At 39.2% G+C, this 16,408-nt stretch overlaps 1 protein-coding gene across 1 annotated transcript in view; it reads left to right on the forward strand.

Moving 5' to 3' along the window:
* Positions 1-263: 263 nt before the first annotated feature.
* The window catches only part of PDGFD (platelet derived growth factor D), a 279,880-nt gene continuing 263,735 nt past the window's right edge, over positions 264-16,408 (forward strand). The window contains exon 1 of the mRNA XM_004385849.2: positions 264-695. Coding sequence (XP_004385906.1) covers positions 572-695 — 124 coding nt within the window. The 5' untranslated portion in view covers positions 264-571. The remainder of the gene's footprint in view (positions 696-16,408) is intronic.

The raw sequence follows: 16,408 nt of genomic DNA on the forward strand, positions 1-16,408 counted from the left end.
ACCTTTGGAGAGACATAGTGGGATCCTACCCTCTCCCACTATCTCCCGGCCGCGTTATTCTCGGCTCCAACAGCCACGGTGAAGCTGAGACAGGTATAAAGAGCCCTGGGCGACTGTCAAACTGGGCATGCCCAGTGGCTGAGAAGGTTTCAGCCGGGCCTGGTGAAAGCTTGTGTGCTCGAGCCGCTCCTCAGGGCCCGAGTGCGCTCAGCTGAGGGGCCGCCTGCCAGCAGGACGCGACTGCTCCACTAGCCTGCCCCACCGGCCGCCGCGCCGGCCGCCCCCTGCAGCCTGTGTTGCAGCTGCTGGCCACCGGAGGGGGCGAAAAAACGTCAACCTGTTGTTTGTCCCGTCACCGTTTATCAACTCTCAGCACCACAAGGAAGTGCAGCACCCACACACGCTCAGAAAGTTCAGCATGCAGGAAGTTTGGGGAGAGCTCGGCGATTAGCTCAACGTCCCGGGCCATCGCTGGCCGAGCGCAGGCGGCGAGAGCGCGGGGCGGTGTCCGTCCCGGGAGCGGAACCCGGCTTTTTCTTGGAGCGACGCTGTTCCTAGGTCGCTGATCCCAATGCACCGGCTCATCCTTGTCTACATTCTAGTCTGCGTAAACTTTTGCGGCTATCGGCACACTTCTGCAACTCCGCAGAGCGCATCCATCAAAGCTTTGCGCAACGCCAACGTCAGACGAGATGGTAAGAGACTCAGATTTTATTTTTAAAAACACACGTTTGTTGTTATTATTGTTGTTCTAGGTTGTTTTTTTTTTTTCTTTTATATGGACCCGGCCTGAATGCATTGTCCAAGGAAAGGGATCTCATGCCCATCCTCAGTCCTGAGGGTCTCTTCCTCTGGAATGGGACTGAGGGGTGTGAGACTCGTGCTGTGGGGATAGGATGGGTCAGGTGGCTCATCTCGTTGCACCCTAGAGAAGTCATTTTGGTGCCCAGTAGTCTCTGACACCAGGCATGAGGTGCTTCATCCCAGAGTTGCAGAAAGTTGCATGCTGCGCCGCCACTCGGTCAGACTCTTAACCTCTTGTACTTGAATCTCCAGGAAAGACAGGGCATTTGGAGGGACTCAAAAGCGGCTTTCTCTGGGTGATTTATTTTAATTTAATTTTTTTGGTGGGGGAGGGGAAGTGATGCGTTTCATCCCCACAGCTGTATTAGGGATAGAGAAGCAATTTATTTGTATATTATTTATTTTGAGGAGATGGCGGTGTGCAGCATTTCGCCCTTTCCGTCCCCAAAGTGCCTTTCCATTGGAGTACAGAGTGACTCAGAAACTCGGAATCTAGGAGACAAGGGTTTTGGGGTTTCCTTTGTACCGCAGGGGAACCAGGCTTCAGCTGTTAAGTTTCCTTGCACAGAAGGGTTTCCAATTGTTAGTAAGGAGCAAAGCTCCTGAAATAGCTATCCTAAGCCAGATCTCAAGCAGGCATGTTTATTTTCCTTCACTCTGGATGACACCTGGGTCATTGGGTTCCAGAGATCTACTGAAGTTTATTTGCTTTCTGGGGACTCCACCAAGTCCTGAAGTTGATTTATATTTCAATTTTCAACTACAGCTTATGTTACCAGTATTTTGCAGCTGTTTCTGCCTCCTGCCTGAATTGATTTATAGTTTTTCGTTGTTGTTGTTGTTTTTTTTTTCTTCATCAGTATCTTTCTCTCCATCTACTTCCTAAAAGTTCTAACACATCCTTCCAAGGAGAATACCAAGCTATTCGTAATGGCTTGGCTGTTTGGGTTAGCAATAGTTGACTGTCTTACTTGGAAAACTCGTATTAACCATCTCCTTCCTTTATCAGTTTCTCACTTGGTATGTCTTTAATTTGGACTTCACTGAGAAACTTTGGACTATGAAAGAAAAAATGTTAAGTTTTCTGATAGCAGATTTATGGATTTTCAGTGTGCTCATGTCATCTGAGATGGTGTAGGTGTATGGAAGGGATAAAGGGAAACAACAGAGTTGCCTTCTTGGCCAGAAGACCCCCTGTATTTTAGAATTATTTTTTCACAGTTCTGTCATGTAAAATATCCCAGCCATGCATTTTTAATAACACTCCATCTTAGTTAGATCATCCTTTTTTTTTTCTTTTTTGCTAAACTTGAAAAAAGAGTTTAGGCTCAAGACCAAACATTTATTAGATTTGTTTCTTCTCTTTAATGCTTCCACCAGGGATCGACCTTGTACAATTTGTTCATGTTTGCAGTTTGTATGCCCCTTTAACTGCATGTAGTAAAATGCAATTTATAATTTGCATGACTTCGTACCCATACTTTTATAATCCTTAGTCTCCCAAGTATCAGTTACAAGAAGTCAAGGACAGAAAATGAAAAGTATGTAACCATTGTCCATTAACCCAGGATTCTGACTAAAACCAAGTCATGCAGCTTATAAGATGATATTTTTGTTTGGAAGAGAATATTCTCATATTAAAGGTTTCATTGTTAACATTCTGTACATGTCTAGTATGTGGGAATGCTTTATCAAAATTTTAAAAACTAGCCTGGATATCTTATTTCTTCAAATTTTAGCTAAAGATGTTTTGTAGCTTTGTACACACACACACACACACACACACACACACACACACATCTTGATTAGTTCATATTGCTCAATACGTTTCTCGATGTCGATCGGATTTTACAGACAGGACTGGGAAGAGGCAAAAGGTAGTTAGATTTAAAAAAAGTTATGTGTAGAGTAAAAAAAAAGTTAATACTCACAATTAGTTGTTAGTTTGGGGAATTTTCAAATGGCAGCTCTTTCCTAAGTACTATATAGCATGCATTCTCAAAGGGGGTAATATTACCTCCAAGGGGGTGAAAATTGGTGCTTGGGGAGGGTGAATAAACTTAGATATTACAAGAGTTTTCGATCCTCTGAAGGACCACAGCATATAAATTGATATACTGTGTATCTGTGGTATTCACATTTAATGGGGGGAGGTGATTAAAAAAAAAAAAGTCTATATAGGCTCCTTAAGAAGGAGGCAGTGATAATGAAAAATAAAAAGATTGAGAAACATTGCCATCGAGTTTTGGTGAGAGTGTAAGAATAAAGCAGTCTTTGAAAAAGCCAAATGTGATCTGGAAAATCTGATGGCAATAACTGAGCTGACAGAGAGAAATTAGTAACTTGCTCAATTAAACTTTTGTTCTGATTCCAAACGTTCTCAACTTGTTCTCCCAAATTCCCCTAGTGGTACATTGACCAAGACAATATTTTTGCTCTGTTGACTATCAGATTAAGATAAGACATAAACTTGGGGAGGACATGGAGATGAGAATATAATCAGGGAAAATATAGAAGGTAAGAGTTTCCAAACATTGATTTAGGGCCTTTAGAAGATCTGGCCCTCAGATTATAGCAATAGGTAATCACAGTGACAACAAAAAATTAGATATAATCCTTGCATGGGAAGTTTAGAAACCTATATCTGATGATGGAATTATCTTCACACTTGCATATATTCCATTTGTTGTTGCTGCCCCTGTTAGTTGATGAGAGGCATGCCGCCTAGTGTTGGGGTCAAGAAAGGAACGACAAAGACAAGTCTCTTATCCAAGGCATGAGGTATGTTGAATCCTGCCCCTTAAAAAACCTAAAACCCATTGCCATTGAGTTGATTCAGACTCATGGTGACTCCATGTGCTTCAGACTAGAAATGAGCTCCATAGAGTTTTCAGTGGTTGTAATCTTATGGAAGTAGATTGCCAGAACTTTCTTCTGTGGCACTACTGGGTAAATTGGAACTATCTACCTTTTGTTGAGTAGGCAAGCACAAACCATTTGCATCACCCAGGGATCCTGCCCAGCCTGATACAAAGCCTTGTTTTAAATCTATCTGTGCCTAGTTGCTCCAGACAGCTGGAATAGCTAAGAAATGAAGAGATGAATAATGTTAGGGCTGTATGATAATCTCTGTCTACCCATTGTAGGAGATAGATTTGCTGCTGTCTGCTGACTTTTCAGAGCTCTCAGTTGCAATGTATTCTTGTTCTAAATGGATGTCTGCAGAGCCTTTCCCAGCACCTGCCATATGGCTAAAGGGCACCCAGTGGAGAAAAGGGATTGAATTTGGTCCCTCTCTCCAGGAATAACCTGGGCTCTCCAGCTAAGAAGGATTAAAATACATATAGTATTTTATAGAACTTAGTAGTATGTTTACAGTTCTTTATATCATATTAATTATTATTTTACTCAAACTGATTTGCTTTAGATACTCATTCCTAATCTGCCTCTTGGTGCACAGACAATTTTAATTTAGCACTAGCATCCAGATGTTCTATTTCAGTGCCCGTGCAATAGGCGCTTTTGTAATAATAACTGGCCACAACTGGTGTTGCTCAGAATGTGAATCAAGAAGTGTAAAGGTAGCAATTAACTGACGGTATTATTTACTTATTTTTAAATCTAACTAGATAGAACTTCCTGCTTAGGGGGTTAAGAATACAGATGCACTCCTCATTTTTTTTTTTTTTTTTTGACCTTTTTTTGCTTTTAGAAAGCACAGGTGTTGCTGGTAAACAATTCTGAATTTAGTTCTGTGGTTGTTCTATATGCCAGCACTTGAATCATCTATTACATTATCATTATCAAGTGATAGGCCTACAGTTTTAGTAACTGTGAGGTCTTGGATTTTAAAGTAGTCAAGTTTGTTTCTCAAATAAAGGGGCTTTCTGTTGTCATCATTGATGACAGCCCATTGACTGGTGCAAAGATCAGAGGCTAAAGGGAAGGCAACAAGATGGAATACAAAATAAATTATTTTTAAAGAGTCTGAAAGCTGAGAATCAGATTAGTGTCTAAATCTTATATTCTGTGTTTCTATTTTCTGTTCAACTCTAAGGCTATTAAAGCCTCATAATCTTATAGAGCATAATGGTGATTACATATTTTAAAGAGTCAGGCTTAGCCAGGTATCTGCATATGTTGTAGTGGAAGACGCCACTAGGTTGTGAGTTACAATACTGATCATTTTAAGTTCATTGAATAACAGTGATGCTATCTACAGGATTTTCCCTCATCAAACGAATGCAAAACTTATTGTTTAAGAACAATAGGGTCAAATACTAGATACAGCTAAGCCCACAGAGTCATTGATCCCAATGACCAGTGGTAAGAGTGCTTTCATGCATGACTCTGGGCATATGTGGTCTCAGTCCTGTCATTCTGAGAGACTGAGAATGATCTGTGTTTTTGTGTCTGTCCTTGGGAGCTGAGTCATAATGCAAATCATCTTCCTTCTGGACCTTACTCTTGAACTTTCTTTGCTGAAATGATCTGATTAGTGTACGAAAGCAGTTCCTGAACACCTTAATAAAATTCTTTCTTTTATTCAAATAGAAAAATCTTTTAGATGAACTAGGAGTAAGTTGTTTCTAGCTCATCTATGTCATGTAATTTAGATAACATATCGATCTTTAACAAAGGATCAAAATGGCTTTAGGGTGGAACTTAATGTCTGAGCTGTTGTTGCTGGGTGCTATTGAGTCAATTCTGACTCATAAGTGACCCCGTGTGACAGAATAGAACTGCCCCATATGATTTCCTAGGCTGATGGCAGCCGGAATTTTGGTTCATCTTTACCAGAGCAGATCGCCAGGTCTTTTTGCCACCGAGTCAATGGGTGGGTTCGAACCGCCAACCTTTTGGTCAGCAGCCAAGCACTTATCTGCTGCATCACCAGGGCTCCTATGTCTGAGCTATGTCTCCTTTTTTAGGGTCATTTCTTTTCAGGCATTCTTTAGTTGATTGGAACTGTCTTCTAAAGAGAAATGGATGAAAAAATAATGTGCAAATGGTTCTTTTTCCTGCAGTCTGCTTGTAATCTCTACTGTAGCTTTTATTCATTTATTCAATTATTTATTACATCTCTGATATCTGCCAAATCTTATGCTAGATCCTGGGTTATCTAGCACAATATGAATGAAACATACATATTTCCTTTCTTTTTGGAGCAGTGGGCAATATAGACAAATGAGTAGTCAATTCCATTGTATAGTGGTTCTTTCAAAAGCATTCTGAAGAGCTCCAAGTTTCTCCAGAAATGCCTTATAGATAAGTGCGGGGACACTGGGGAGGCTGACCAGGTGTAGCTTCAGGTTCTTCATCCCTTCAGCAGAACAACTCCACATGTATCTCTACATTCCTGGTTCATACATTTCAGTTCACTATACAATTTTTATTTGAAAAAAAATATGTATACCACAGTTTTAAAAAGTATGAAAGCACTGTATTGCAGGATAGGCAGTTTAATGGAGGAAATGCACAGGATGTATGGGAATTCACAAGGAGCACCTAATATGGACTTGAGAGATTGGGGAAGGCTTCCTGGAGGAAGTGATGTCTAAACTGGGGAATGAAGGATGAGTAGAAGTTAAGAAGTTACAGACAGGAAAGGGGGCGGAATTTCCCAGGGGAGGGACCAGCACTTGCCAAGTTTTGGAGCAGTGTGAGGACATAGATAAGCAAGTGTCCACTCATGAAAAGCATGGATGTCATCATAAGGAGTTTGGGCATTGTTCTAAGTATAGTGGGGAGCCATTGAAAGACTGGAGAGACTGGAGACTGGACTGGAGAGAGACAGGGTTCATTCTGTGAATACTGTGTGCTGGTGTTCCTGAGAAGTCACCCAGGTCATTGCTATGATCAGGGCTATTCACTTTATACCTGCACTGCCTCTGGGACCTGGACACAAAGTGAATTATTTCATGGCTGGCTTTTCTAGTCCAAAACCTGTGAATACTAGTGCCCAGTGCCCCATGACATTCCCGAGGTTCCCTCACTCTGCACGCCCTAGTGCAGCTGAGTACACCAGAGATTGCATTTTGTTAATTGTATCTGAGGTCTCAATGGGGTAGTGTAAATGGTGGACATAACCTGTCTAGTATTTGACAATATTTTATGCTATTTCAAACGTCTGCATTTCAGAATTAATGCAATTTAAACGGGAGCATTTTTATATTAACTTTTATGTGACAGAGAATTTCAACAAAAGGCTACGGGGGGATAATATTTAATAGCAAAAAGGAAAGACTCCAAGACAAGTGTTGCAACAAAAATATTCTGCCTCCCCATACAGTATTTCTGGACCAAATGTAAGTCATAAATAAATGAATAAGCCCACAGAACACTAAAGTGCACAAGTGCACACACAGGAAGAATTATTTTCTTCCAAGGATTTTTTTTCAGAACAAAGACGAAGCATACTTTGTTTCTTACAAGCATTGACGATGCATATAATGATATATATTTTCCCTTCTCTGCACTCTGGTATAATGACATCTGTCTAATAGCTTTGATATGGAAAGATTAATGCTGCTTTTTTTGTGATGTGTGCCATGTACAGTTTGGTGATTTTTATATAATTATGAGGCAGGGAGTTCTGTGGAAGCACCATAACACAGACATATGAACTGTCTTTCGTTATGAGGAATGGTCTTTTCTCAGATTTAGGTTTTTTACTTGAGCACTTTTTTTAGAGAATGTTTATGAAAACAGATAGTTTTTGATACAGTGTTTTACCTATAGAAGCAAGCCAAACATGATACCTTGTATATTAAACAAACAGAAAAAAAACCCAAACCTATTGCTGTCGAGTCGATTCCAACTCATAGTGACCCTATAGGACAGTGTAGAACTGCCCCATAGGTTTCCAAGGAGTGGCTAATGGATTCGAACTGCCAACCTTTTGGTTAGCAGCCAAGCTCTTAACCACTGCACCACCAGGGCTCCCCTTGTGTATTAGAATTCTTGATTTTTGAAATTTGAAATCCAGCATGCCTTTTTTGGTTCGGGTGACAATTCCTGTGTAAGCATGGGTTGAATGTTCTGTGTTAGTTCTTAACAAGTTCTTTCAGACCCCACATGGGGAGCTGCTGCAAGTTCTTCATATCTCTGGAGCATTTAATAAGCAATAGATCAACAATCTAATTTTTACAGAATTTAGATACTCAGCAACCTCAGCTATATAAAATGCAACCAAATAAACAAATAAATGTGTAAAAATCCCACTTAAAAGCCAAAATCAGTGTCACAAAGTATATAAATGAGTTCATAAGGCTCATGTGGTAGACACTAAAAAACTATTTATCTTTACTCACAATTCCATTATACTTGTTTATGTGGTTTCCATATCCACAGCAGAATAGGAGCATGGTATTAGAATAGAGAAGAGGACTGGTTCAAGTTATTTACACTGTTAGCATCGAGAAGTGACAGCTAGTAGTTTTCCTGCCTCCCCTTATGCAAGCACAGCTGGCTTAGCTTTCTCACCGAATAAGGTGCAAACATTTCCAACCTACCTAAGTGTGCCGCTAGAGAATTACCATATTACAGCCCAGTAAAGCTGCTGATTTTTAGAAATGATGACCATGAGTCATAAAGGAAAGTTTAGGTCATATGTTTGATAGGTTTACCAGACCTATAATTCATAGCAGTGGCATTAGCTTAAGTGTGCATGGATTTGAACCAGAAAATTGACAAAGCTAATCATGGCAACCTTGTGGAAAAGAACAATTGCAACCTGGATGATAATGAATCTGTTATTATCATTTGTCTAATGGTAACTGTTATGGATTGAATTGTGTCCCCCAAAAATATGTGTGGTAAATCCTAATCCCTATACATGTGAATAGTAGCCCTGGTGGCACAATGGTTAAACACTGGGCTGCTAACTGAAATATCAGTGTTTGGAACCCACAAGCTGCTCTGCAGGAGAAAGATGTGGCAGTCTGCTTCCATAAAGATTACAGAGCCTTGGAAACCCTATGAGGGAATTCTCCTCTGTCTTATAGGGTCACTGTGAGTTGGAATTGAGTCCACAGCAACAGGGTTCTTTTTTAATACACGTGAATATAATCCCATCTAGGAATAGAGTTTTCTTTGTCATGTTAATGAGGCTGTATCCATGTAGAGTGTGTCTGAAGCCAATCACTTTTGGGATATAAAAGGATCAGTTTAGGCATAGAAGCAAATAACCACAGATAGGGGAAGATAGATGCCATGCTATATAAAGATCACCAAGGAACCAAGAAACAGAAGTTGAAAAGAGACAAGGACCTCCCCCCAGAGTGGACAGAGAGAGAATGCCTTCCCCTACAGCTGGTGCCCTGAATTCTGACTTCTAGCCTCCTGAGAAAATAAATTTCGTTTGTTAAAGTGACCCACTTGAGGTATTTCTGTTATAGTAGCACCAAGAAACTAAGATAGTAACTAGTAGACTTATGTTAGTCAGAAGGGAAGTGGATGGGGATTTTTATAAGGGCTTTGGATTCAGAATTCCTAATAATGTGAATGAAAACATAGAAGACATAATTACCACACCTGCATAATTAATCTGGAAAGGATAGTAAATAGGTTGGATTAGATGCAAGTGTCAGCTGAGTTTTTCTTAAAAGAGCCAGATAGTAAATATTTTAGGCTTTGCTGCCCATAAGGTATCTGATGCAACTATTCAACCCTGCCCTTGTAGCATGAAAGTGACCATAGAAAATATGAAAAGGAATGGGCATGGCTGTGTTCCAGTAAAACTTAATTTACAAAAACAGGTGGTGGGCCAGGAGGCTGTAGGTTGCCAACTGCTGAATTGGAGAATCTAGACGTTCTTAGGTTGAAATGATGGGCTGATTTTATCAAAAAGAAATTCAACTAGGATAAGTGCAAAGTCTAGTTCTTTGGCTAGAAAATAAAAGCAACTCCATAATCATAGGATGGGATAAGTTGAATTAACATTGGCTCATGCAATGATAGAGAGAGAAAGAGAGGATGACACAGAGAGAGGTAGGTAGATTCTTGTTGTAGTTAGTTGCAGTTGAGTTGGCTCTGACTCATGGCTAGGATATTGTCTTAGGTAACTAGTGCTGCTGTAACAGAAATACCACAAGTGGATGGCTGTAACAAAGAGAAATTTATTCCCTCACCATTTAGAAGGCTAGAAGTCCAAATTCAGGGCACCAGCTCCAAGGAAATACTTTCTCTCTCTGTTGGCTCTGGGGGAAGGTCCTTGTCATCAATCTTCCCTTCAGTCTAGGAGTTTCTCTGCTCAGAGACTCCAGGTCCAAAGGACATGTTCTGCTCCCAGCACTTCTTTCTTGGTGGTAATGATGTCCCTTTCCTCTCTGCTCACTTCTCTCTTTCATATCTCAAAAGAGATTGACTCAAGATACAGCCTAATCCTATAGATTGAGTCCTACCTCATTAACATAACTGCCTCTAATCCTGCCTCATTAACAGGACAGCAGTTAGGATTTACAAAACAGGATAATCACATCAGATCACAAAATGGTAGACAACCACACAATACTGAGAATCGTGGCCTAGCCAAGTTGACACATGTTTTTGGGGGACACAATTCAGTCCATATTCAGAGATAGAGGTATCTCTATCTCTATGTCTGTATCTATATCATCTAGGAACTCTAGTGGCATAGTGGTTAAGCGCTTGACTGCTAACCAAAATGTCTTCGGATCAAACTCACCAGCGGCTCTGTGAGAGAAAGATGTGGCAGTCTGCTTCCTTAAAGATTTACAGCCTTAGAAACCCTATGGGGCAGTTCTACTCTGACCTATATTGTCACTATGAGTCTGAATCGACTTGATGGCAACAGGTTTGGCAACGGGTTTTTTATATCTATATCTACATCCGTATCTATCTTTATCTCCTACCTGATTGAGTTGAACACAACTTAGGCTTCAAGAAATGTTATAGTTGCTAAAAAAACAAACAACAACAAAACAGCAACATCAACAGTGTAAAACTGATACTAGCTTTGATGCTATGACAGACTCAAGGAGGCAGCAATGCTCTTATGTGAGATTGTCCTGGTCAGCCTATGTCTGAGTGGGTTGTGCTTTGATCTCTCTCCTGGGCAGGATTTCACTGTTTTCTGACTCCTTTAGCCCCATGACTTAAATTCACAGAGTTTACTAGTCATCTGTCTTTAAGCTTTCTCTTTTTATTGGCTCTGTCCACTCAGCCAACAAGTACGTTCAAGTTTCTTTGTGCCCTTCCACAATATATACAAGCTGTTTTACTGTTTTTCCTCGCTTTATCGCCATATAAACTTCTTCAGTCTCACTGAAGCTGATGGTTTCCATTCCCTCAATTGGAGATTGTCCCCATAGCTCAACTGAACTGCTCCGAGAGAGGTCACTGTGATTTGTAGCCTCCTCTAGGATCAGCCATTCTCTTCTTGAAACTTTCTGGGCATTGCCTTTCTTAACTATTCCTAAATAACAAGTTTGAAGGTGTGATGGAAATAAAGCCAGAACTAATGCAGTACTCATTTTAGGTTATTTGGAGAAGGGAGACTTTTATATTTTATTTTTTATTTTATACATTTTTTTTTTATATTTTATATTTTATTTTATATTTTTTATATTTTATTCTTTTCCTGAAAGTATTATGAATCGTAAAAGGAGAAGAAAAGATTTTAAAATGTAATGGAGACCCTGTTCTAGTATCCTGATAATATCAAAACAAAAGAATATTCAAAGATAAAAATAATGTCATATTATAACCTGTTAAGTTCTACGGATGGAAAATTCTTTTGGGATATCTATCTTATATTATTCTAAAGAATAAGATATTTGTCACTATAGTAATATGACACTGAACATACATACTTCCCCACCCCCCCCGCCATATTATGTAATACTCTCTCTCGTTTTCATTTGATCTCCTTGGCTGAGTCTTCATCTTCCTGTCTGCCGTATAAATGCAGGTATGTGTTTATGGCTCAATCTCAGTTTTATCTTCTCTTTTTTCTCACTAATCCTCTCCGGAGCCTCTTACTTTTATCCAAAGCTTCAACTGCTACTTACATGCAAATGACGCCTAAATCTAGGTTTTCTACCTTTGCCTCCTTACTGAGCTTTAGACTTCTCTTTTCTCTTCACTACTGGAGGCCTGCAGTAGGCCTTCAGTAGGCCTCAGAGTAAAATAATTGTTTTTTTTTTTTTTCTTTTTCTTTTTAGTGTTAGATTATTCATTCAATGTATTGAATTCCTTAACAGTATTAATCTCTTTTTTTTTCCTTTCAGACACACCATAATTGTTTTTGAATGAATTATTGAGTGAATGTCTAGACCAAGGAATCAGAGTTAGATAAGGAAGTTGCACTACTCTATGAAACATTCCCTGACTCCTTATACTCTCCTCAGGTAGAATTGGGCACTCTTTTATTTATTACACATTTCTATCATAAATCTAAGATACAGGGCTCAAAAGAAGGAGGTAAAAAATAAATTAAGGCCTAAGGAAAATCCTTAAGATTCAGTGTAGATGGTGGACTATGGAAGGTTAAGGAAAGATTAATGAATGTTCATTCTGTTTATAGATTTATCTATATAGAGAGAACATGTTTACACTATATGTTACTTTGCTAGCTAATACAAGAGGGTCACTATTGAAGGGAATACTTGTTTACATATCTGACATCTGCTAAGGTGAGAGTAGTAACTAAACTTGATACAGCTGAGTATCCTTTCTCTCCATTTCATTGCCTGGTGTGGAAAAGAAGCTCGATAAGTTTTGAAGAATCAGAAAATTGACCAATCATTGTCTTCTTCTCATGACTGGTCTTTGGATCCCATGAGCTCTCTCATTATCAGATGATAAGCAAGTGGGAGAAAGGGTGTTTAAACTCTGAATCTAGGTTGGTTGTAAGTTTTTTTGCCCTAATTGTCTGGGTATTTATATCATTGAGCAGAATAGGGAATATATAAGAGGAAAAGCAGATAAGGGAAGGTCACAGAGATAGAAAATTAATTTTTGGACACCTTAAACTTTAGGGACCTGAGCAACATCCATGTGCTGAAGACTAGAGGCAGGGAGTCCAGAGAGAGAGAACCACTTTTTAGCATAAAATGTATACACAGTGAAACTAATGTAATCAATGATGTCTTATGTTTTAAATGTGACACGCATGATTGTGGGTGTATGATAATAATACCTGATGTTTTTCAAGTACTTTTAACTTGTCAAAGTGCTGTCATATCTGTTGAAAACAGTGGCTTGTTCTAAAGAACAGTTATATTTTTGTAAAAGACTTTGTTGAGAGTGCCAAGATTATAATTTTAGACTGCTGCCTTAGGCATAAGCATGGTATTTTGGGTTAATTTTGGACCAATACCAATAAAATGTGGAAATTTTTCAACTGTTTCAAAAACAAAACAAAACAAATGAACACATATAGTGACCAAAACTGGATTGTTTTTGACAGACATTTCCAGTATAGTTATTTGAACACTTTGACATGAAATTCTTGCTACTTCAGAAAAAGATTCAAAAGAAACAGGTAAAAAAAAAATAAGATAAAATAAAATAAGACCTAAAGAAAAGCCTTAAGGTTCAGTATAGATGGTAGACTATGGAAGGTTAAGGAAAGATTAATGCACCTTCATTCTGTTTATAGATTTATAAAGAGGGCTGCTATTAAATAGAATAAAAATGTATACACTTAATATAGTAAAAAATCATTGACAAAGTTGCTAAATATGGAATTAAAGAATTTTTAGACATTTCTTTTTTTTATTTTTTCCCATACAAAAATTTTTACGTACATTGTTATGTGACCTTAATTGCTCTCCCCATACTGTGACAGCACACTCCTCCTTTCCACTCCTGATTCCCCGTGTCCATTCAACCAGCTCCTAACCCTCTCTGTCTTCCCATCTCACCTCCGGACAGAAGCTGCCCATTTGGTCTCTTGTATCTGCTTGAGCTAAGAGGCACACTCCTCACGAGTATCACTTTATGTCCCACAGTCCAGTTCAATCCCTGTCTGAAGAGTTGGCCTCGGAAATTGTTTTAGTTCTGGGCTGATAGAGAATCCAGGGGCCATGCTTTCTGGGGTTCCTCCAGTCTCAGTCCATTAAGTCTGGTCTTCTTACTAGAATTTGAGTTATGCATCCCACCTTTAGACATTTCTTAACTAAAAAACAAACAAACAAGAATGGAGTGATACCTCTTTGAAATTTAGTTTAAGCACAGTATATGGAGGAGATGATTTAAATGCCCTGGAGACATCATGACCTTGTACTGATTCAATAGTTTACTACTTTGCATCAAACCTGTTTGCAATAAGCACTACTCATTCATTCAACAAATATTTACTGAGTGCTGACTACATGCAAAGCCCTAGACGAAGCACTGTCAGGGAGGTACAATTAAGCTCAAGGCATAGTCTCTTTTCTGATAAATTTACACTTTGGCTAAGAAGACAAAATATGTGTGTGAATAACCATAGGGCAAGGCAGTGCCATATGAGTGTTACCATTATATAAACTAGACTTTTTTTTTAAGATCCCAATTTCAAGATTGTGTCCTGTTGACCAAACTATAATAAAAAATCGTGTATCTTATTATTTGGTTCAGAAAAAAAAATTACATTGGTTGAGCTGCTATTAAGCACAATATTATTTGAACATTGAAAGACAAATCTCTTATTATTACTATTATTTTCTATTAATTGAGACTTAAGCAGAAAAGGAACTTTTATTTGTAGGACTAGGAGTAATACTTTCTTGATTTCTTCCTCTGTGTGTTTAGATGTTAAGCTAAATATTCCTGACCCACAGAAGCCGATACGAGCCTCAGTTAACTAACCCATTGGCACTTAACTTTCACATGTGATATGCAATAAGATTATTTTACCACTGGAGGGCAGTAGGAAAAGACAGCTAGTTACATTATATTTTTTTTTCACTCCCTCACTTGGTCGGGAAGGTAAATTAAGCTAGGGAAATTTCATGTTTTCTAAATGCATTGAAAAGATAAATGAAGGATAATGGTAATCTGCCTTTAACCATGCAACTATTCTATTCTGTATGATCTCTATACATTTTGATATAATTAAAACATGTTGAAACAATTTAGATGACTATTTTACTGCTTTATACTCTTTACACATCCAGTTTGTATGCACGTGTAAAGTTTATGCAAATTCAATTTAGAAACATTGATTAGTTGAAAATCATTTTCTGAACAATGGTTGCATGTGCACAACATTTGGAGGGTGGTTGACGAACATCCTTTGAGCACATGGCCATCTAGTTGGCCACTCTAGACTTGCAAAAAGTCCCTTGAGACTATTCTGTACTTGCAAGGTGAATAGGCTTATCAGAGATAAGTTACTTTTTGGGACAAAAGCCTTATTATGATATCAGAAGTGGGAATTCATCCTCAGAATGTTGAGATCCTAGGGAGACATAGGGCAGAGTGGTGAACATGTTAGAGTGTGTGAACACGAAACCTATAGCTTGCCGCAAAGCTGCTGAATCATAACCAATTATGGGAGTGCAACCGCCACATAGTTACTGCACATAGGAAATTTGGTTTTCATCTAACTTTAATAACAATTGCAAAGTGGCATACAAAAAAAAGGAAAGAAGGGAGGGAAGGAGGGAGGAAGAGAGGGAAAAGGAAGGAAGGAAATGAGGAAGGGAAGGAGGGAGGAAGGAAAGAAGGAAGGGAGGGAGGAAAGGAGGGAGGAAAGGAGGGAAGAAGAAAGGGCCCAGGAGTCCTGGTGGTGTGGTAGTTAAACACTCGGCTGCTAACTGAAAGTTTGGAGGTTCAAGCCTATCAGCTGCTCGCTCTGTGGGAGAAAAGACCTGGCAGTCTTCTCCCATAAAGGTTAAAGCCTAGAAAACCCGATGGGGCAGTTCTACTCTATCACATAGGGTTGGATGAGTGGGAATTGACTCAATGTCACACAACAACAAATACAAAAATAACCATTTCTAGTGAAAGCTCTAGGACAGATTGGAAAACTATGTATTGGAATATGTAGTATGCTGAATAATGGCCCCCAGAGATATCAGGTCCTATTCCCTGGAAACTGTAAATGTTTACCTTAAATGGCTAAGACTTTTCAGATGTGATTAAGACTCTTAAGACAGGGAGATTGTCCTGGATTATCCAGGTGGGGCAAAATACAATCAGATTTACCTTTATAAGAGAGAGTCAGAGGGAGATTTGGCACACACAGAAGAGGAGAAGCCTATGTGACCAAAGAGGCACATATTGGAGTGATGTAGCCATAACCCAAGAAAGGCTGGCAGCCACCAAAAGCTGGAAGAGGCAAGAAGTGGATTCTCTTTTAGAGCCTCTGGAGGAAGCATAGCCCTGCTGACACCTATATTTTGGCTCACTGACACTGATTTCAGACTTCTAGCATCCAGAACTGTAAGAGATTAAATGTGTGTTGTTTTAAGCCACTAAATTTACTGTAATTTTTTAGAACAGTGTCTTTGCTATCTAGTTGTGCTATAACAGAAATACCACAAGTGGATGGCTTTAACAAACAGAACTTTATTATCTCACAGTGTATAAGGCTAAAAGTCCAAATTCAGGGTGCTGGCTCCAGGGGAAACTTTTGTCTCTCTGTCAGCTC

Source organism: Trichechus manatus, unplaced genomic scaffold, assembly GCF_000243295.1.
Source record: "Trichechus manatus latirostris isolate Lorelei unplaced genomic scaffold, TriManLat1.0 scaffold00148, whole genome shotgun sequence".
NCBI lineage: Eukaryota > Metazoa > Chordata > Mammalia > Sirenia > Trichechidae > Trichechus > Trichechus manatus.